This window comes from Neomonachus schauinslandi, chromosome 14 (genome assembly GCF_002201575.2).
Source record: "Neomonachus schauinslandi chromosome 14, ASM220157v2, whole genome shotgun sequence".
Classification (NCBI taxonomy): Eukaryota; Metazoa; Chordata; class Mammalia; order Carnivora; family Phocidae; genus Neomonachus; species Neomonachus schauinslandi.
Genome location: NC_058416.1, coordinates 44,779,422 through 44,803,021, shown reverse-complemented (window position 1 = coordinate 44,803,021; position 23,600 = coordinate 44,779,422). Strand labels below are relative to the sequence as shown.

General features: G+C 45.4%; 1 protein-coding gene across 2 annotated transcripts in view; it reads right to left on the bottom strand.

Annotated features, from left to right (window-relative positions):
- KCTD1 (potassium channel tetramerization domain containing 1) overlaps nucleotides 1–23,600 on the bottom strand; it is an 89,657-nt gene that overhangs the window by 23,765 nt on the left and 42,292 nt on the right. For both annotated transcript variants that reach the window (XM_021686074.2, XM_021686073.1), the window contains exon 2: nucleotides 20,198–20,376. In XM_021686074.2, the coding sequence (XP_021541749.1) occupies nucleotides 20,198–20,361 (164 nt within the window). In that variant the 5' untranslated portion in view covers nucleotides 20,362–20,376. The remainder of the gene's footprint in view (nucleotides 1–20,197; nucleotides 20,377–23,600) is intronic.

Below are 23,600 nucleotides of genomic sequence, written 5' to 3'. Positions count from 1 at the left end.
TTTTCTTGGAAGCTCATTTTCAAAATCTAGACCTGGATGTACTCTGGCACAGCATGAGTGATTAGTAAATCTCTGTGGAGTCAACGAGTAAAGGAGTGACTGAGTGGTGAGGGCAGCTTGGCTCGGCCCTTTCCTAGCTGTAATCTGGGGGGAATTGACTTCTCTGTATCTCCATTTCGCTTATAAAATGTCTGGTTCTGGGCGCCTGGGTGGCTCAGTCGGCTAAGCCTCTTGCCTTCCTCGTCCTGGGTCCCCCATCGGGCTCCCTGCCCAGCGGGGAGCCTGCTTCTCCCTCTGCTCGTGATCTCTCTCTCGCAAATAAATAACATCTTAAAAAAAATAAAATGTCTCTTTCTTTTATAAAATTGCCCCTCTTCTCTGGGTTGATGAGAAAATCAATCATGGCACGCTCAGAAAGAGCACAGCAAGAGAAGGTATCCCAAACTAGCAAACAAAGATTTCTATGAAAGCACATCTCAGAAGACAGCAGGTCCTCTAAGGAACAGGATGTAGGGGCCAAAGGAACAATCTGGGTTGAAGTGTTTGTTAGAGACCTTAGTGACGTAGGAGAGATGCGCCATTTAAAAGGCTTTTAGGGTGGAAACATACCCATCCCTCCCCCCCACCCCCTTCTGGCACAGACAGGGAAGTGGGCCTAGTTGCAACGAGAAGCACCTGCGCAAGGCACGAGGCCGAAATGGGAGGCGCAAAGGGACGAGCTGGGGGCCAAGGTGAAAGGAGGCCCGGCGTAGGCCAGCGAGGCGGCTGCGGGATGCACCGGGGCAAGCTGGGTCTCCAGTCGGAATCACTCAGGCCGAAAGAGGGCGGGAGCTGAGGAGGGAGGGCTGGCGCCCACCGCACGGCTGAGGAGCCCCAGCGAGGCGCAGAACCCAGCGCGGGGCCCGCCGCCCCGGGACGCTCTGCACGGAGGACGAGGAGGAGCGAAGGGAGAGGCCCGAGGATGGTGGCACCAGCCGTGTGGTCTGGGCGGCAGCTGAGGGGCGAAAGCGCTGTGGAGGGACGGGCCAGGCTTGGGAAGGACGGGCCCGCGGGCCTCGCCACGGCACCTGACCGTCCGGGGCGCAGGGCCTCCCCGACAAGGAGGCGGCCCCGTATCTGAGACACCAAATGTTAGGAGCAGTAAAGGGCACCGTTATGCTGCTGGTTTTTTCTAACTTTAAAAGGAAGCACGTTCTGAGCTGTGAAAACAACGCGGAGGGACAGGGCGGTGCCAATGATCGTAAAATGGCGTCCTGGGGCCTGTTTTGCAAGTGCCCTGGAAAAGCATTGTTTGGCTAAGCGAATAGGGGGGAACATCGGCAAGGGCTGTATTTCTTGTGGACATATGAATGGAGTTACAAATCAAACTGCAGTGATTTGTAAACTCTGGTGCCTGAAAACTACATGGAACTGATTACAGTTTACTAACCTTGGAGAACATTCCTGTTTTCCAACTGACCAAGACCAAGCTGGCTCCGGATAATGTATGGCCGGCCGCCTTGGTTTTTGGTGGGTTTTTTAAAATTTTGTTTTGTTTTTGACACTCATTGAACCAAACAGCAATGCTGAGAAAAAAGTCCTCCCACGATTGTATTTTTTTTTTTTTAACATTTATTTTTTAACATTTTGTTTTGGACAATTTCAAACTTATGCCAAAGTAGGGAAAATTATATAATGAACCCCCATGTGTCCATCCAGCTTCAAAAGCTGTCAACCCTTGGCCAAGCTTGTTTCACCCATACCTCTATTGCTCCCTCTCCCCAGTGGAATTTTTATAGTAAACCCTAAACATCCTGTCATTTTATCTGTAAATATTTCACTAACTAGTACGAATATAAAGGTTCACTAAAAATATGCATTAAAAGATACTGAAATATATTTCTCTTGCTTTTTAATATTAACACTGTTGATTATTGTTTATGGAACAAATAATGCAGGATCAAGTCTCCAAGGAAATTAAGCTCCTTCTTGTGGAAAGTAAGTCTGGTTCCCCACTATGGCTCCTCCTCTCTCTGGTGTTAAAGAATGGTCTTAAATGAAAGAGAGGATAGGGATAGGGATAGGGCCCGATATACCTGGCTTAGTGTGACTCCGTCATTAAGAATTTATTTTTTTCTTGTGCATTCATTCATAGGATCTGGTTTCTTTAATTTACTGTGACTCGGTTCTTTAAGAATTTCCTTTTATTGTGCAGTCATTCAATTATTTACCCATATTCAATGATCTTGACCATGTGAAATTTTCAGGGAACGCTGTGGTAAGTCAACCACACATTCCTTGCTTTCGTGGAATTTAACAGTCTCTGGGGTTGGGAATGCAGATCAAGTGCAGTGTGTCACTGGGTGTGCAGAGTGGGTTATGGGAGTACACAGGAGGTGCACCTCACTCAACTCTGGGGAGGCCTGGAAGAAAGAGAAAGTTCAGTGGAGACCTGAAGGACAAGCAGAAGTTGGCCAAGTACCAGGGCGGCAGGGAAGGTCAGGTAAGAAAGGAGAGGGGTAGGAGAGATAGAAAGGCTTGAAGCTAGAAGAAACCTGGCATGTGATTACTCCCTACTGGGGCAGAGGCAGGCCACCTGAAAAATGAGGCTGGAGCAGCAGAGTCAGATCATGAAAAGCTGTATAAGCGAGGTCAAGGAGTCTGGATTCAGTTTCGAGGCCGATGGGGGCTGATGTCAGGCTATGCTCTCCAATGATGTTAAGGAAAAGAGCAAATTTAGAAGTGAGACTGAATGAAACACCAATCTGAAATCACATCTCCTCAAAGATGCAGTTTGTGGCTTAGCCACATCCTTTCTCCTCTGCCTTGCTTTTGACTGTGTTATTTGCATACAGCAGTGGTCCTTAACCCTGGTGGCACACTGAATCACTGGAGGGGCTTTTAAAAAATAGTGCCAGATATTATGATGTAATTACTGCTTAGGGTTGGGGCCCAGGCATCTCTCCAAATTAGTCTGATGAACAGCTGAGTTGAGAACCAGTGCGAAGGAGGATGAGCATAGACCAAAGAACAACAAGTCAACATCACGGACTTGAGAGGTTTTCAGTTAATCATTCTGTCCCTTCGAACTGTCACAGCACCTCTTCCTAAATAGTCAGCCACTTCCAGCCTTTTGGAAGGGAAGATCTCCAGGATGACCTAGATCAACGTCCCATTTTACAAATGGAGAAACGAGTCCCAAATACGTAATGCTCAAGGATGCCCAGCTGGCTAGACACAGAGCTGGCTCTGAATGCACCACGCTGTCCCTGGGGTAACGGGCAGAGGTCACATTCAAGCCCGTGGAGGCCAACTGCTTTAATGCTAGTTACTATTTATTGAACTGTATTATGTGCCAAGAGTGAGCTGGCTGTTTTATGGGCTTTATCTCATTTGGTTTTACAATGATCCTATGAGGTGGCCATATTATTCTCATTTCACAGATGAGGAATCTGAAGCCCAGAATGGGTTGTCACTTGGCTTAAGTTACAACCTGGGTCTGATTCTAAAGCCTGTGTCCTTAACCAGTAATTTATAATGCCTTTTCATGTGCAATTTCAAACAAACAAAGAAAATGACAACTCAACAACTTTCCTTGAGGAATGCACAATTGTTATATTTCAGTGGAGTTTGCTAACGTTGCATGTTATCCCAAGAAAATTTGGTGATTATCAACTTTGTAGAGAAACTATTTAGTATGAAACAAAAAGTTGAGGCTCAGGGGCTGGGTGTAGGCACACTGAGTAGGTACCCTAAACTCAATGGAATCCAATCAAAACACTCCAAGACTTCAGAGGTAACTTCCAAACTGTTGGTACAACGTGAAGGGGCATAAGATGGGATGGGAAAGTGAGCATTCTTAGGACAATGACAATTTCTGGGGAGAGGAATGACACATGAGGTTCCAACTCCATTTACCTTGCAGCCCTTATGTTCCCTTATGTGCTGTGACCCTACATTTAATTCTGACACACCCCTGTGGGACTGGTCACTTTACAGCTAAGGAGAGATTTCCAACGCTTCCAAGGCTCCACACACCCCATCCTCCTCCTGCCACCTGGTGAACACCACGTCACATCAAGCACCATGGCGTGTAATATGATACCGGGCCCCGCTTTTCCAGAGGCAAGCGGGGTTAATCCTTTCTATTCTCCAGCGCCAGAAGGCACATGGTAATTACACAGTGAGAGAGGCAATAAGAGAAGCGTTCATCTGCAGTGGCACGGGATCCACTGGCTCAGGAAGGGTGGAGAAGACCCTGCCCAGGGCTGAGAACAAAGTGCCAAAGACAGACCAAGGGGTAAAGGGCAGGAGAGTGGTGGCTGGGCTGTGTCACCCACTTGGCCTCCCTTTGCCAAGAAAGGCCTTTTTCTCTACTCCTGGGCTTCCAAGCCAAGGAAAATACGGTTTGGACACAAGGAAAAGATCTCATTTAGTGTCTGGTCCATATTTATTTTGCTGCGTAAGAGAATAAGAGGCAACTGACCAATTACTCCTCTTAGCATCTGGGGGCTATTTTTAAATTATAAAAGCGAGACCTACTCATTGTTGAAAACTGGAAAAGTGTAGAGGACACAGAAGCAGCAGAACAGAAAAACAATCTGCCATTAGCCCCCCAATTAGGACATTACTTTTTTAAAAATCCCATTTGAAGAGGACTTTTCTATGAATAATTTTGTTTTCAGAAGCACTTGGGCCTTCATACTTCTTTAGGTCTACTATTCCAAGTTGGTCTGTTATGTTAGGAAGTGATGTCTACTGCTCCAAGTTACATTCCCAACCGAGTTTCTGTCCTAATATTTGAAACTTGAGTAAGAAAGCACATGGGGTACAGAGCTGGGTGAAGGTGGGCATGTTTGTGCCCGCGCAAACGTGAGTGTGCAGGGGTGTGCCCACGTGTGAGAGGTGTGTGGACAGCTGTCACTGCAGGTGAAACCAGACTCAGGATAGCAGACATGGAGAGAGGAGGCAGTCTTGCAACCAGGGGGTGCCTCTTCCCCTTTTCTGCTCAGATGGGAAAGGAGGGAACAGTGGTGGAAGGGAAGAGACGTGCTAGACTGATACCTGAAATTTAGACCCTTGGGAGTTCAATATTGTAGTCTCTCTCTCTTTGCGTATATTTCTAAATGTCCATAATAAAAAAGTTTTTCTTTAAAAAAAAAGAGGGGGGGAATGCTGGTATGATTATAATGTTTAAAAAGAAAGAAATCACCAGTCCACTTACTGTTTGAGAAGCCTGAATTATCATAAATAGTGTTTCATATGCTTCAAGTGTTATAACTGTTAGAACAATTCTAGGAAGAGTTCTTTATAGTTCCCACACGTGGGAAATTTCCTCTATGTTTCATGAACACAGATACAAATTAATTCAGAGCTTGTTATAGAAATGGACAGAAGTAATTTAAGAGAAGGGAGAAAATACCTTCTTGGTAGGAACAAACAAAACAAATTGTATCTACTTATGGGGAAGTTATGTTTCCAGTACTGTTCCCTGAGGCAGCGTCATTTTCTTAAATGATGCATAGAACTGAAGAAACCAGGGGAGAAAGGAAAGGCAAGTTTAAAATATAAGAAAAACTAGGAGAGCAAAACAACTCTGGAACTTGGCATTTTGGAGAACTGATCACTGCTGGGACTACTGTTGGCAGAGGGGGAGTTCGGGGCCACTCGGGGCTGCTAATCCTCTAAGAATCTCATGAGTGCCCCCCAGGACTCTGACTAGAACAGTTTTGTTTTGTTTTTTAATTCCGAGGGTTACATTGACTGTTAACTATGAAAAATGTATTATTACAATTAACATGATTTTTTTTTAAACCACCAGAATTTATGAAAGTAGGCTTTTTATTTCTGCATTTATTGAGTGCCTACCACGTTCCTGGTGCTCTGCCAGGCCTTTCAAAATGAGGATGATGCAGTCCCACTGGGAGTCAAGGAAGGACAGAGGGGGACCTCGCTAGCCGAGGGCAGGCAGGGAAGGCTTCCTGCAGGAGGCAATGTCTGTGCAGGGTCCTAGGGATCATGAGGTATAAGGAGAAAGGCACAGGGGCTTGGAAAAGGGATTTCAGGCAAGAAGGAACATGATGGTGGGAACAGAGCAAGTGAAGAGCATCTCTCTCAAAGTGTGGAGCCCAGTGGAGCATGTAAGGGCACCGTTATTCCCAAGAGCTTGGGCATAGTGCTTTCTGGGGTGTTTTAGGAGCCCCCAGCACATTCAGCCCTAAAACTCACAGACCTGGGTTTGAATCCTGACTCTACCATCTTTCAGACCAAATCAATGGAGTTTTGATGTCTTCAGCTGAGAAATGGGATAATACCTAGCCCGAAGAATTCTTAGGAGAATAAATGGATGTCCGAAAAGAACTACATTTACTGAGAATTCACTCTGTGCAGGACACAGTACTGAGTGCTCACAGAATGCCTACTAGGTGGATCCTAGCAGCCCCGTTTTACGGGGATGCCGTGGCCAGCTTCTCAGCCCAGAGGCCAGAATTCACACTCAGGCAGCTGGACCACAGACCACAGTTTGGAGCCGCTCCCTGACTGCCTGGTGCTCGCTCCTCGGCAGACCACTGTGCCCACCTGGCCCGGGCTCAGGAGACGCTGACAGATATTCGTCCTTCGGCGATGGTGGGCTATGCCAAAACGGAATTCTGACTGTATATGAAATCCTGGAAGAAAACCTTTACAGTCACCTGATCCTGTTCTCTGGTTTGAGCAAATGCCTGCTTAAAAATGATTTCTAGAGCTATTTTTCTAAGCTCAGTCCAGGATCAGATCATCATATCCTCCCTTGGGAGCCCACTTGGGTATTTTCGGCTCAAGCAGTTTCTGTTTAGGTTTTCTGTCGTTTGTATTTGGGCAGACAAGCTTGCACAGGCATGAGCCTGCCCCCATCGCCCACCCCGTCCTCCTCCCAACAGTCTGTTCTGTATTGGGAGGGATTTTTGACACTCCTTTTTTCTCTTGATTTAAAACTCTAGAATATGTTTTCCACTTTACAGTAATAATTACTCTTCAGAGTAATAGCTCTGAAAAAATGTTGTAATAGCCAACATTTTTTGAGTTGGTTAGACACAATGTTAAAAACTTTATGGGTTATCGGATTCACACCTCACAACAACTCCATAAAGTAATATTTTGACTTTACTGATGGAGAGACGGAGGCCAGAGCCATCAGATAACTCACCGAGGGCCTCTGAGCTCTGCAGGCTCTTCTTCCTGTAGAATGAGGGCCAGCCCATTTGCTCTGTGCTGTCCCCAACCCTCAGTGGGCTATCCGTCCCAGAACATTCTGCCCCCTTCCCCTTCCTGCTCTGGCCCCTCCCACCAGCTTTCATGCACCTTGCAAGTGCCACTTTGGTTTTCTTGTTTCTAGTTCCTTGTTACACATGCAAACTCTTCCCTATGTGTTCCATTGATTTTTATCTGTTTTTCTGAGTGACTGGGCTTATTCCTGGGCTTCTGAAATATCAGCAGACCTCACGACTGAACAAGCGCTCTCCTGCATGAGGACACGTTCCTGATTTGTCTATCTGTGCATCAGGCTTCTAACGAACCGACTGGACTCAGTGCCGCCCCCTGGGATTGTGCTCTCCTGGGGGCCCCACTCTCTCTTTGAGACTGTCAGCGACAACAGCATGTGGAAGGGAGCCTGTCCCCATCTCCTCTGGTGTTTTACTGTTCCAGACTATGGGAGCTGGCTCCCAACACGTCATAGTAGTCACTTCGAATAAAAGCATAGTATTCATTATATGCCACTAGGCGAGGACTATGGTGAAGCTAGCTGTTTCTATTTCCAATTTAACAATTTTTTGCCTGCTTGTCATGGGGCCAGCAAAACAACGGTGTACAATGAAGTGCTTCAATATTCTGCTGAGTACCCATAAGTGAAAAACCAGAGACTTAACATGGTGCTTAATAAAAAGAGAAAGGACGAGAAAAATACAATTTACCTAAAAATGAGGTAAACGCTTTTTCAAAACCTAACAGAAGATGTATGGAAGAAAGCAAGTGAATCTACCCTGACTCCTTTGTACCCCTTCCCTGCTCCTCACACACGCACGCACACACCAGGGCTGACACCATTCAAGGGATGGCTCAACTGCTCAAGAGTAAGGTGAGGTGGTTGGATGAATGAAAATGACTGAATTCCTCCGTCCCTGCCTCACTTCAGAGTGACTAGGAAGCTTGAAAGCGCGTTCTGAAACGAGGCTTTCAGAGACAAAGCCAAAGGGAGGAGATCTAGCCTCAGGACTGTGAGTTACACCCCTATAGAAGGAAAGAAGGCTGCCAATTTGGACAAGAGTCACATCTACTCAGCTTCAAAGGTATATCAACATTGTAAAGAACATGTAAAATGTCCATACTGCCATTTTTTAAAAAAATTCCAATTGCTTATTCAAATCATGATGGACAACATGCCTGGTGGGCCTTTTATTCTGAGAAGACTAAGATTTTGAATTTATGTCACAAGAGTATTTAAATAATCACCAAGTCAAAGCGACATATGAAAAACACTAAGTTTCTATCACCTCATGATTCAAAGACAACATTCTCGGGTGTGTGTGGTTGGGAAACAAGGCACTCGGAGCTGACAGCATCCTGCCTTTGGCTACACCATGGTCAACAATGCGCTGTTGTAGGTGTGCGTCTTGTGTAACCATCTCCGCCCTGCTGGGGTTTATCATAGTTCAAGAATTTACCCCGAGGCACCAAGCCGGTCCTTAGACAGCTAAGCAGTGGGGTGTTGGCTATCTGTATTCCTCCCTGTCCCTTCCAACAAAACGCAGAACCAAGCCCTAACCTGCAAAACTTTAAAGACGTGAACGTCCCGGCTGACAACAAGAATTTCTTCTTTTTCCTCTTCCTTTTCAGATGATCATTAAACAGAAGGTGACAAGTTATAGTCGTCACTGGATGCCACTGCTTCTCATCCTTGCCGCTCCATTTGAAAGTCCTCCGGGAGAGGCGCATGGAAGCCAGGGCTCATTGGACAAAGAAGTACTTGTGCTAACTTCTAACATCTACATAAAGGATTACAAATGGGTTCTTCAAGAGCCCCACAGAATGTGCACTTGGAAATATAAACTGTCCTGTCACTGTTTGGTGTCTGTAACCGGCCCAGACATGCAGCCATGGTGAAGACCAGAGCTTCATCCATATTCAACACGGTTCCCTAGGTTCGTTGGTTGGTACCGCCTTTACTCCAGTCCGTCTGAATGTGTGTGACAATGTTCTCTGAATCCCACCCTTCGTGGTGTCTTGTTCCTTCCGCAGTGTGTCCTCAAAATGGTGATGTGTTGATGAAGTACCTTCCTTAGGGCCCCTCAGATTATGGCTCAGTGGGATACACTTCAGAGACCCTTCTTTTCTGCTTTGCTATTGACTGTTTGCATTGCTTGGAGACTAACGGAGTTTTCACTTTTTTTAGGTAAGCTCTCAAGCCCTCGGGGCCTCCTAAACTGTTTCTTAAAAAAAAATCAATTTTTGGAGGGATGGCAGGGGCCTTGACAAGTCTACTGAAGCCAGGCAGAGTTCTGGAATACATCGGGCTCAGAGCACGAGAGCAAGTTTGGGCGTGCTCAGATCCACCTTCCAGTGACGAAGCCCTGGGCCTGGCAAGGTTCACCACTGTTTCAAAGCGGTGGTTAGCTAGTACGCACAGTTGTAATTTATCTTCTGAATATGGCAACACAGTAAGAAAAAACTGCACAGAAGTAAAAATAATCATTACCACCGAAAGAGATAAGCAGCAATGTCATTACTAAGCCAACTGACACAGGGCATTTACGTAGCAGCAGGAAGCCATTACCCAGTGACAGCGTCATTTCCAGTGACACTGTATCTTGATGAGATTCAGATGGTCCAGCAACAGCTGATATTGTTGGGGGACCCAGACGCGGATTTTTTTTTTCTTTAACATTTTTTTTTGCAAATGGGATCGCCGCCAGACTGGAGCTTCTGGGTGTTTGCCTTTGGAATATGAATACACGACATGCATACAGTTGTAAGAGTACAACTGATTTCTCGATACCCGCCCCCCCCCCTTCCTTCCTTCTTTCTCCAGGGCCACCCTGGGCACACTCAGAAGCCTGCCATGCAAGGCATTATGCCCCCCTTCAGCCTGCTGCGTTAAGGACCAATTGTTGCTTTTTTTTTTTTTTTAAGATTTTATTTATTTGAGAGAGACAGAGCGAGAGTGAGCGAGCATGAGCTGGGGGAGGGGCAGAGGGAGAGAGACAAGCAGAATCCATGCTGGGCACGGAGCCCGACATGGGGCTCGATCCCAGGACCCCCGAGATCATGACCTGAGCCGAAGTCGGACACTTAGCTGACTGAGCCACCCAGGCGCCCCGAATTGTTGCTACTTTCTATCTTCAGGGAATCCTGAGAGTCCTCTTTCAGAGGCAGAATATGGATAACCGATCTAGTTGAAGCTTTAAATCCTGCATTTTACTGAAAAGAAATGGCATTTTAATGGGTTACTTCTATAATGATAATAGAACAAACTGGCAGATGTAGTGGACTCGCTTTTTCTTTGAACATACCTCAGCTTTCAGCAGAGGGCATTTCTGTGCTCGGTGGACCCATCAGGGATCCTTCAGTGTGACTTTCTGAGGTTTACTATTATTATTATTATTATTTTGGTTTAAAATTCCCAACATTCAAATGCCAATTACAATATCATGTGTTTGGGTTTTAAATAATAAATGCTTCTGTTTGGAATTTAAGGGGGGAAAAGCTTATTTTCTGCATTGGCTTCAGACAGAAGACTCCCCCAGCCTGGGTATAACTTGCATTGTTTTATTGCAGCCACGAAGACACACAGCACAGACACTTCACATGTCTTCCTTTCTGATAGAAGGAGATTTCACATCTCTACGAAGTGGATCATGGCAGCCTGGGAAGAGGCTATCCAGTAAATGGCAGACACAAGAGTAACACTGTCGGGTGTAATACTCCTGCCCACAGAACTCCCCCCAATGACCAAAATGCAGTTCCTCTTTTGGAAATTCACCTAAAATGTTTCAGTGTTGGTCCTCGTTTGCCATAAAGTAGGTCTCAAAGGAAGCACTCGACCAGAATCGGTTATGTGGCTGACAGAAGCTACGCTTTGTTTTGTCTTGAAGAAACTAAACGGTTTGAGGAGCCAAAGTCACATGAGATCCACAAGCTGGGTTGTGTGAAATAACATTGTCAATTCTAAGCCCTTATAATGAAACTGTCCTTAAGACACAGTAAAGTGAAGTATATTTTCACATATTAACTTTGCGAAAGACTACCAGAATCTTCTATGAACTACCTACTAATTAACTTTTCAAATAAGTAAATAGAACATAGACTTTATTATAAAGTACTTTCTTGTATCATGAGGGGAAACATGAAAATACAATGAAAAACAGAGCAAAAATGACCTTGGCATTGCTCAATGACACTATTCCTTATGACATAGCAAAAGGAGTACCGTCAGTATTATTGTCCCAAATGTCCCAAATCAAGCCAGAATCAATAAGAAAAGTCTCGCTTTAACGACCTATCTCCTGCCACACCACTGCCGTGCCCACCCTGCCCGGGACACTGGCACGTTTCTCTTCCACACCCTCCTCTACACACCTGGTGCCCAAACGCTGAGCCGGGGTGCATCGCCTGATGCTGATGAAAACTGCAGACTCCCTTCAGATCCTGACATACTACTGGTCACGTGAACGGTGGGCAGGGCCCAGGAATCTGCATTTTTTGACCCTGGTGTGCGGGGATTAGGGAGGAGGTATCGGTTGGAGGAAAACATTCAGAAGACAGGTGTCACCCTTCCATTCATCTGGTTCATCTGGTTCACTGGTATCTGGGTTGTTGCCTGGGTTGATTTATTCCCTTCTTACTCTTTCCCTTCGGGTAACTAGACTAGAAAATCCCTTTCTGGGCTCCGCCTTGAAGAAAAAAGCAGGTACTTCTTTGCCGCTCCGATGGGATGAGGCCTACCATTAAGTCCTCATGTTACCCTAGCACCTAAAGATGGGTGAAGGCCACCTTAAGAATCAAGTGGCTTGAACTTATCGTGGATGACCTGCCCTCTAGGCTCACGACCACCTTTAGAACATAGTTCTGGAAGGTGGTCAGAAGGATTACGTGGCTGGCCATGGGAAACATGAGAATATCCCATGCCTTGCTCCAGACCAATGAAACCGGGATCTTTGCAGGGAGGGCCAGGTTGGTTGGCTTGTTTGAGCTCCTGCAGATTCTCACCTGCCCCCAGGGTTGAAAAGTACAGCTATAGAAGAAGAAACCACAGATGGCCTGTAGCGGAGTGGGAGTGGGACTCCTGCTCAGTCACTTGACCTCTCAGAGTTGCAGTGTTTTTATCTGTGCACGGGGGTAAATGACAGTCCCTGCCTCTAAGATCACTGTGCACGTTAGATGAGAAATACAGATAATGAGCCCAGCCTGGCTTTGGAACTTCACTATTTTGAACACCTTTACTCAGTTACTTGCCCTTCACTGTTTTGAGGACCCAGCCTCTGTGCACAATATTTCACCTGATAACTCATTCATATATCCAGCCAGCTCTTGAACGTCCACTCGGTGGCAGGCGCAATGCATAGCATGAAGAATACACGATGGAGACTGAGTGAGAAAGAGGTTTCCGGGGACTGGATGGCGTTTCTATTGAAAATGAGATGGAGTTCCTGGCAAGGGAGAAGTTCAGAAATATCAAGAATACGACCCACAGTCCGGCCCTGAGCCGCTTCACGCTGGATACCCAGTGCTCTTCCCCCTCACGGCTCTGCCATCGAGAGGAACGGGGCGGCACGGTGGCCTTCACCTTCTTCCTGGCCTAAGCCAGGAGCGGGCAAGGGCATGAACCAGCTTCATTACTGGCCACCAAGGGGCTTCTGCCCACGTTTCTTTCTTTCTTTCTTAACTATTTTGGTCAAAACCAAGGATCACTTCCGTGACCAAATGCAAAATTAAAGAAAATGGATCAGGAACAGTTGTAGGGTCAGTACCCCAGCAAGGTGATCTGAACTGACGTAGCCTTGAGCTCTTCCACATCCGTGGCCCAGAGAGTGGACTTCACTCTGCATCTCCTTCCCACCGAGCCGAGGGGTGAACATACGCACGTGCCACACATCAGGTAGCAGGAGATGCATAACAGAACAGAAGAGGCAACTGAGCCAAGATCGGGGTGATGTGTTACACCGAAGTGACAAAAGTCTGCTTCTAAATCTGCACTAACACGTCCACTAGATTTTGCCTTGAAAATTTAGATGTGCAAATATGTAGGAATAAAATGATCTTTCAGCTTAATACAGGGGGCAAACTATATCCCAAAGTGGGCGTATTTATTCCGTATGTTATTCTTCTTACTACTTCACTCGGTCCTAACTCAAATACCATTTACTGACTCTTTACTCATCGTCTGCCCTCCCCGCTTCCCCATGTAAACCACAGGGGAGCAAGGACTTCTGCTGGCCAGTATCCGCCCTGGCCCCTGGGGAGCACAGAAGAAATCACCCAGTGGATGGAAGAACAGCACAGGGAAGACGACACGCTACAGCACGGCTATATTTTTCTCCGAAGTATGCTCTAAGACAAAACTTTATGAGTTAGATTACTATAAAAGCGAGGTCTGTTTTGTTCCCAAGTGCCAAGGGAAGTTTCCTGAATCCACCAGTAGCGTAGCGTAAGTTCCTGGCTTTTCCGTACGGAAGAGAAAATCCAGTTTCATCATTTAGGAAAAAAAAGTCTTTTGAAGCTGGTTTCATTTGCTCTTTGCCTATATAACTGAGGAGCAATTTTGGAAAAGCAATATTGTAAGATGACAAGAAGAGACAGAGAAGAGGAAAATTGCCCCGATTACCCTGGAGAAACTTTCATTTCTCATTAGCCAGGTGCTTTACCTCCTTTTCAACGCCACCCCCCCCCCAATAAACTAATTTTCTTTTTTAACAGATCAACCCATCTTAGCAATCAAAACTGTTCACCATTAGGTTAGACTGTCCTCATTTTATGCATTTCCATGGGCGTTTTCAAAGCAGCAGGGATATGCTCCTTCCTTCCATCTGTGCTGAGAGTTTGCATCTCAGGATGACTTCTACTTCCCCAATAATCTGTTCTGTGATTTTTTTTTTTAACTTGAGATAGACACTGCATTATAAGACTTATTTATTTGAGAGAAAGAGAGAGCGCACAGCGGGAAGGGACAGCGGGAGAGGGACAGTCCTAAGCAGACTCCACATGGAGCACGAAGCCTAACAGAGGCTCGATCTCACAAGCTCACAACCTTAGCTGAAACCAAGAGTCAGACACTTAACCGATCGCGCCACCCAGGCACCCCCAGAGACGCTGCATTATAAATCATGCTGATCTAAAGAGTAGGTTATAATAAAAAGCCCCCTATTCAGTGTCCTGCCATAATTCTGCAGGAGAGCTTAGTGAACTGTGTGGCAAGAAGGTTGCATTTATTTTTTTTGGCATTTCTGTTGGGATCATGAAATTCGGGCCTGCGCAATGCCAGGACGGAACCCGTGTCTAGGGCCTGTCCTGGGAAACTGGAACAGTGAAGTCACAGAGTCACAGCACAGAATCCCCAGCCCTAACACAAGATTCCAGAACACCTCCGAGTCTGGCCTCGCACAATTACACGGAACTCCAAACATGAGCATTCAGTCGTCCTGTGAGTGTGTGCACCAATCCCATAAGAGTGCACCCATCCAACTTTCCTTCCAGGGCAGCTCCCCATGCACCATGCCTTCCCGGCTCACACATCGACAGTGAAGCACGCCAGGAGCCGGCTCTCTGCTGGCAAAGGCACACGTTTGGCATCTCCGTCCTAAAGCTCCAAATACACACACCCCTTGGGTGGCCATGGGTGTTGACTGCAAGGCGGAAAGCCCAGTCCCTTGAGTTTTGCAATTACCTACATACGCCAGTGTGCTTAGTAACTCCGCTGCTATTTAGGAGAGACCAATTTAGCATAATCTACTTATGTGGGAGTTAACTTCTGTACCGGGTTTAAAATACACAAAAGCTCTGTCAAGTCGTCAGATCGGATGGCTCAGGGGACTGTAACGAGATCCTGTCTTTCACCTCTAGGTCGCCGGCTGACCGGCTCTTTTAGTTAAGACCCCTGCCTTATTACCACCCCAGAGGTTTCACTCATTAGTAGTAACAGCCCACTTTCCGGTTTTCAAAAGCCCACATCGGAATAACCATCAATATAGCCGCTATTAATACTGGTTTTGTTCGAGGCGATAGTAAAGGATGAAATGGACCTAACCTGGACTCAGACTCGTGTCTTCTTTTAAAGCACAGAATGTTTTTGTTGTGTTCTGTTTCGTTTTAAGAAGGCTCTGCGCCCAGCATGGAGCCCAATTTGGGCTTGAACTCATGACACTGAGATCAAAACCTGAGCTGAAATCGAGTTGGACACTTAACCGACTGAGCCTCCCAGACATCCTGCACAGAATGCTGCTTTCAAATCACACACGCATGTGTGGCTATAAAGATATTTCAGTGGCAACAGCGGGAGATTTTAAAGAGGCCGTGTCATTTGGTACTAATCTTAATTACTTAATGACAAATGACTTAGATACCTAGATTTTGTTGTTATCAATGATGTTAATAATGGGTGCCTTAGATTTTTAAATCAGATATAATCAAGTCTGTCGTTAAAACGTGCAGGGCCCGGGGCACGAGTACAGATGTGGCCCACCTCCCACGTCTGGAGACTTACAACTTATCAATCAAGCTAGCAAACCATCAAGTAAAATATGCTCTATCTTCTTTGTAAATCCATTAAAAATCTTTTCATGATGGTGATATACTTTTTTTGACTTTGGTTTTGTTTCGTTTTACTTACTTGATGTAAAGTTATTACAGATCTGAACTGGGTGATTACAATTCAGAATAGCAACCAGAATCGGGGACTTGTCAGCTCCTCTGCAAGGGATCTATCTCCTTGATCCCTGAGGTGGTGTGGATCAGCCTCGGTCTCATAAACCATCTCTGAAGAGCTGTTTTGCATCTTACACAAAACATCAGTAAGACAGAGCACATCACTGACGTATGCACTACTGCAGTTAATCTGAAACCGTCAGTCCCTTCAGCTAGAAACCACCTGACAATGGATGTGAGTAACAATGTGAGTGATGAACCTTGTTTAAAATGTACAAGTCAGCTTGCTTCTTGAATCCCTACTCAGGGCTTACAAGCTTCCCCCACCCAAAGAAAGCACAGGGGATACCCACACACAGTGGAACCAGGTAACCTTGGTAATCAAAGAAATAAAGATCAAGAGGTATTTTCTTTTGGTGGGATGGCCATTACGATATAGCATGAAACATTCATTGAGGAAGAAGCCTATATTCACTTGGAGGGACCATACATCTTGGTGTCATTCAAAACCAGATGGTGAAAATCAGGATCTCTTGGGCAAACTGCAGAGATTCCTACTTTATTGGTCTGGGGCAGGACTGTGCATGGCTTTTTAATGCTTCCCAGGTGCTTCTAATGTTTAGCTGTGTGGTCCCTTGTACCACTTTCTGGGGTTCTAAGGGTAGTCTTTAGCCAAGAAGGTGATAAACAGAGACAGAATAAAAAGTCACCTAAAATATTTCAAAATGGAATAAAGGCTCTTTGTAGGACCTTTGAAATTGTAGAAAGACATGACTTCTTTTACGATCCCTTACTACAAACAAATTAGGACTCTTACACTACAAGTCTCCCCTTGAAATCCTAGAAAACAAAACCAAGGAAAAAGCCCTCCTCCCCTCTAGGCTACACCAAGGGAAAGGCAAGTGAGAGAAGAACCAGTGTGTGCTGAGAATGGTCCCACAGGGGGGGAAGGGTTCCAAGTACCCATTACTAGAGAACTGGAGTGGGAGCTATTTGTAATTCCATGGTCAGGGGCAACCTAATCTCCTAGGATTCATCCCCAAAGAGATTTTCTCAGAAGTTGGAAGGAGGAACCGACATGTATAAGAAAAGCATGAAACTCTTTCTTCCCTGTATCTGTGACTATGAACATTTATATATGGGTCCCATTAAACTGATTGTTGCCTTGAAATGAACATCGGGTGAGTTACAACACACACACACACACACACACAATCCAAGAGGGAGCTGAGTGGTCAGTTCAACATCTAAACCACCGTCATCAAGTCAGTTTGTAAGGCTTGTTTCAGAGTCTAACACAGGCTTAAAAATATCTCCCTGACAATAAAGATGATCTTGGAATAGCTCAGCAGCTCTGGGACAGGTAGGGGCATCAAGATCAAGAACCAGAAGGTGCCGGCTAGGAGTCCCTGGAGCCTACAGTAATTCAGGCAAGAATCCAAAAGTGAGCCTGTTTCCATGGTCTAGGAAATGAAGGAATGGGATATATCTGGTATTTGGAAGGCAGTCTGAAAAGAAACAATTGCTGGGTTTGGCAGAAGATTAAGCATAAAGGCAATAGTATGTGTTGGGCACAGGGCCATGGAGTGCTTTTTGTAATTACATTTAATCCTCTCAATAACCTTGCAAGAAGACATATCTATGTCTATTTTACAAGAGAGAAGACAGGCGCTTAGAAATTGGACCTGTCCTTGGCCAAACAACTACTAAATGGCAGAGTCAGCATTCAAACGTGGGACTAATGAACCATAAATTATTTCTGATGTTGTTCCCATGATGCTGTGGCCCAATGGTGACAAAGAAGTGTAGGGAAAGATCGGGAAAGGAAGATGAGCAATTTCATCTTTTCTAATTAAGTTGGTTGAAAGAGAAATTCAACTTACGATGCACGGAAGTATCAGGTTGGGGGAGAAGTAGGTTTGATGAGATTTTCAAAAAATCTTGTGTATAGTTCAGTACAGTCCAATAGAAATAAAAAGCAAGACGCATGTAATTTGGGGTTTTCTGGGAGCCACATTAAAAGAGTAAAAGGAAACAGGTAAAATTAATTTTCATGACCCATTTTATTTAAGTCAGTATATTCTCACTCCAACATGAAATCAATAATAAAATACTATTGAGATATTTTACTTTTTTGGGGGGCGGGTCATAATTCTTTACAATCTAGGACATTTTGATTTGGACCAGCCACATTCCAAGTGCTCAATGGTTGCACGTGGCCAGTGGCTGCCATATGAGACAGTGCCGATATCCCGAGTATTGAGACCACGGAATGCGATGCATGCCTCAGGGTGTGGATAATGAGGAACCCAAAGCAGACTCTTAGAAATACCCACGCACAGGTGGCCAGAGGAAGACTCTCCCAACGAGATACTGTTCGAGGTCTTTAAAAGTGGCAAACTATTTGAGAGAGGAACTGAATAAACAGAGTCTCCAACGAATTTCTACCTCCTACCATTGCACAGCCTAAGTGAGACAGGGGAGCTTCCCAGAAGCCAAAACCCCCACGGGGCTTTAGTCCGTAAGAAGACCCACCCAGCTGCAATGAGCACTCCAAGAAAACCTACTACTTCCGTCATATGCACATGGGGTAATTATTAACTTCCCTCCTGGATCAGAGTTTAAAAATCCGACTGAAGCAAAAGGCCATCAGATCGGTGAATTTTGCTACAGCTAAGGATTTGCTTTTTGACTCCTGTAAGTTTTGTGGCTTGCCGCCTAGAATTCAGTGCTCATCTGAAGAGGCACAGCGATTTTCTTTTGTTGATGTTGGTATTAGCTTAGAAGGAATGGAAGTAAGTATCTTTTTAAAGGAACATTGCTTTGGGTGCCTGGGTGGCTCAGTTGGTTAAGCGACTGCCTTCGGCTCAGGTCATGATCCTGGAGTCCCGGGATCGAGTCCCGCATCGGGCTCCCTGCTCGGCGGGGGGTCTGCTTCTCCCTCTGACCCTCTTCCCTCTCTTGCTCTCTGTCTCTCATTCTCTCTCTCAAATAAATAAATAGAATCTTAAAAAAAAAAATAAAGGAACATTGCTTTATCATGATATTCTTGGGAAATACAGCCATCACGTAGCATGACTTTGGAGCACCTATTACAATGCGCTCAGGGAAAGCAGGGACTCAATAAAACGAATAACTGATAGCATCATTTCATTTAAAAAGACATGGTTTTTTGCTAATTGAATTAATAGTCATTTGTGTTTTAAAAAATTATTTCACTTTGATTGCAGGAATTGAATCTGAAAAATCGAGAAAATATTTCCTCTTTCTTCTTCTCAACCTTCCCCTTCCTTCATAAAATCTCAGGCAGTAGAGCGAGAATAAAAAAACACAACCAAAAAAACGGGTCTTCATGCAATTATCAAGATGCCAGTGACTTTTATGTCAGTGCTATCTGCTTGGGCTGTAAAGCTACCTGCTATCTGTCACTCCGTCAGAAGCTCTTATCAAAGCAGTTGGTGCCTTCCCAAAGCCCAAATGGTGTGTTGCCATTTCAGATGAGCAAAACCAAGCAGAGAAACTCCCTTTTTCCTGACTTTAGCTCACATGAGCTCCTGCCTCCTCCTCTACCCACCAGCAGAGCAGGTGTAGATCAGATCCCTTAGAGGATCTGGGCATAGCCCCCAAATCCAAGCAAAGCCAGGAGGGGTGTCACGGCAACAATAAAAAAGCAAATCGTTTCCTTAGAACTCCTCTAGAAGTGGGTGGGAGGGCATACGGGAGGGGGTGTCTCATAAGCATCAAGTGTGTAATGCCTATTTGTAAACCACTCTCCTCTCTTCAGACACTTTCTATATTTACTTATCTGCCTTGGGTGCTCAGAAATCCCACTGCGCTTTTTTTTTTTTTTTTAAAGCAAGACTATCTTGGCTTCCTGGACTTTTGCATACTGTTCTAAATATACTGCCCCACTCACTGATAAGAGTCTTTTTTTTTTTTCTCTAGTTCACAAGTTGGTGGGCCAAATGATTTCCTAGAAAATTCTAAGAACTGATAAGAATGTGTGTTTTAGAAGAAGAGGACAGAAGAAAAGTCCACGGTAGGTAGAAATCATCCTTCTGTTTGTACTACGTTGAGAAACGCGAAGATCTTGGCAGGGTAAAACTCCAATCCCGTGTGACAGGTCTATGCATACCCCACTAAGCTATGGGTCAGGCCCTGACTGGGCCGAGATTGACAGCCACATCCCAGAGCAGCCTCGGTAGGCGGGCGCTCATGTTCTAACCCCGGCCCCACGCTACTGGTGTGCTGGTGAAAGGAAAAACAGTTAGGGCATCAAACACATGCACTTCCGAGCGTGACTTTTCCTTTTTTTTCGGATTACCTTGATTCGGGGTATTTGGTGAGGGTGGCCAGGCTGCTGGTGTACATGTGGCCGCCCACATCAATGTGGACGGGTGCGTTGGATTTTGTGAGCTGTGCTGGAGTAGGAATGCCTTGGTTGTTCAGTGGAGATGCAGGAGATCTAGTGATCAGAGGTCTTGACATATTGGGTCGACTGTCCTACAGAGAGATAAGCAAGTTTAGACACGTTTTCATTTTTTCAGTGGAGAGAAAGAAAACACATGCATCATAAAGAATAAGCCAGCGACTAGCGTTGGTATTCATTCGGCAATAAAATCTCCCCACATCAGCAGGCTCTCGCTCTCGTTGTAATGAATATTGAGAAAACAAAATCTGTAACAAAGAAAAGGAAAACTTCCCATGCTCGGAATCAAGGAGCCGAACTAATGTTCATTTCCAATCATCCTGAGCTCTATGACTGCTTATTTCACTAATGAATTCTCGCATTTAACAATTGGTAAATGGCACGTGGAGAGCTACCACTCATTCCAAATAAAAAGACAATCAACGCTTGAAACAACCCACGTCTAAATAAAATACGGATCCTTTATCCTTCTCGTTGGAAACTCATTGCTAGGCAGTTGGGATAAATACAGACCTTTCAGCACTTGTGTTCTGCAAAATGTTTTCCTTGATTTCTATTTTTCAAACCAGGAAAAAGAGGGTAGGACTAGCTTGGCCATCAGCACACATTCTCAAAGCAACCTTGTAAATAGGCACAGCTAGTTCATCAGTCAAGAGATTAAAAAAAAAAAAAATCCACACACACTCTACCCGTTTGTTCTCCACCTCTCTCTCCCTCTCTGTAAGACTGTGGATCTGGGGACACTTTGGAAAGACTGTACCCTTCAGTGGTAAGTGTGTGTGTGCAAGCCACAAGCAAGCTGCTCTCGTCTACACCAGACTTCTCGCAGAGATCAAGCTCCTGGGGCAGCAATGGGGCAGGTGCCGATGGAGAGTCCTACGGGCAGAGGTATGAGCAGAAGAGCAGACGGAGGACATCACAGGGTGGCCACGAGAACATGCTGAAGGAAGTGTACTCTTGAGGAAATAAAATATTACATCCTTCCCATGGAGACAATATAAATATTTCAAACACTATCCAAACACGGTCGATTGCTTCTAAATAAGAGCCCAAACCATAGACAAGTCAAGTCAGGTCTCTGGCACTCAATGAAGGGGTCAAATATTTAGAGCCTGCAATTGAGGAATAAGCTAAAATAGCATTTATGTCTGAGTTCTGCAAGATGAATGCCACCATACTCGCAGATTTATCATTTAGCCAGAAATTGTTTTCAAACATGCAAACAATGTGTGGCAAAGCCAGTGATAAGGCATAATAAAGGGATTTTGAAAAATGCCTTTGATGGAGATTATAAAGGGGAAGTCATCTAGTTTTTGTGCATAAAACCCAGCACGATAAAATATAAATTTGCAAAACATCAGAGATTTTATGATCTGAAACAGCTTTAGGAGTTACCTGGGGCACAACTGTTAGACTACTTAGCATTAACCACATGTCCAGGCAAGACTGTGAATGCACACGCTTTCTGAAACTCTGCAGCTACCATGAATGGGGTGGGATGGGGCCTTTACACAAAATGCTGACCATCTGTGTTGTGCTTTGCTCCATGCTGAATTAAACAGGGCCCAGAAACAGTCGTAGGAAAAGAGTTCATGTTTTATTTCTTAAATTGAGTGGTTGGTTCATGGGTGTTTACTGTATTATTCTTTATACGTTCCTATGTATTTTTAATAATGCAAAATGGGTATTAAAAAAAACATAAGCGGATGTTTGTAGCACACAGAGAAGCGATATTGAAGAGGTATTGGATGGGGGAAGAAAACTAAAAAAGACACGGTTGGTAGAAAATATAAAACAGTTAAGGTATGAAAATATTCAAAGTTAGCACTTTAAAATTCCAGTGACAAAGAACAACATTCTTCCCTTAAAAAATGCAATCCCATAGCCTCTACTTTTAAGAGATACTTCCTACCTGGTGAAAGACACCCCCCACACACACACTACGGGCCCCCTCCCTGTTACAATTCATCCCATCACAGCACTGCAGGGTCTGTAATAGTTTTTCAATTGGACACATTCTGGATCCCGCCTGAGGGTGCTCAGGCGAAAATGAACAGACTTGCAGGGTTAATACTGTAGTTAGACTGTGACCTCATTCAGCACAGCCCCAATATTGCGAGGTCTATATAGAAGGAGAAAAAAATTAAAGCATAACTGATCAGTTGAAGGATTCCAGATTTCCCAGAATATATACCATTTACATTGTAAATCATGAATGAATGGCTATTGCTAAATTTTAAAATTAAGCCACTGTTTCTTCAGCAGCAGGGCGGCGGGGGAGGGGAATTAACCCTTAAGGGCCAGGAGGGAGTTTCCCCGATGGGTGGGCTCAGGCCAGACTCTGGCAGGACTGTCAAGGACAGGAACTGGTCTTCGGTGAGCTGCCTGGACTTCCTCCCCTTCGCTCTCTTTCTCCATTCTGGGAGCCTTCCCTGGGCTGTGCGTGTCCTGTTTGTTAGATCACTTCTAAGGCACTTTGAAGTCTAAGGCAGACTGAAAGAACTTTGAAGAACCAGAGGCTGGGATGGGGGGAGGATATTTGGGGCCGGGAGGTCTTGGTGTTTATAACGGATGCTCAGTTATCTACCGCGTCTACTCCAGATGCTCCATCATAACACACTCTGGCAAACCCCTTCCTCGACAATGGCTTTCTCTTCTTTCTCTCGACACTGAGGTTCCAGATGGGGTGCCAGTAACCACAGCAGCCATCTTCCTACCAGCCTCAGGAGGAAGCCAGTGCCCAGGGTGGCCAAGCTGAGCTGGAAAGGACCGAGGTTCTCGGTGACACTGTCAACACACCGAGTCAACCAACTCCGAGCCGATCTCTAGATGTCCTGTTACTCGGGAAAACAACGTTCCTTATTTTTAAAGCTAGTCTGAGTTGGGGTTTCAGGTACCTATCCTGACAGGATACGCTTCCTTTCTTGCCACGGCTGCCTCCCCATGAGGTCACCGGTGTGCTGACACGTGGCCTGTGATGCCAAGAACAGCTGCCCGCTGACAGATGCAGAATTTTCTACCGTATTATGACCATGTGCAGCTCCACTTCCCCATCGGCCTTTCCCTTCGATGGCTCCCCCAGCATCCTCTCAGTTTGGCTTTTTAGTGTGACTGCCGACGAAAGGCAAACCAAACCCTTGAACCAGGAAGGGTGCAAATGTCTCGGTTGTGCCCTCCTCACTCCTGAAGGAACAGCTCAGGGTACCGATGTGTATTCTGTAAGATGCCCAGACTGAAAGCTGTCTCTGAGAAACTCCCCTGCGGAACAGACCCCTCTACCTGGGAGACAGGAACCCTG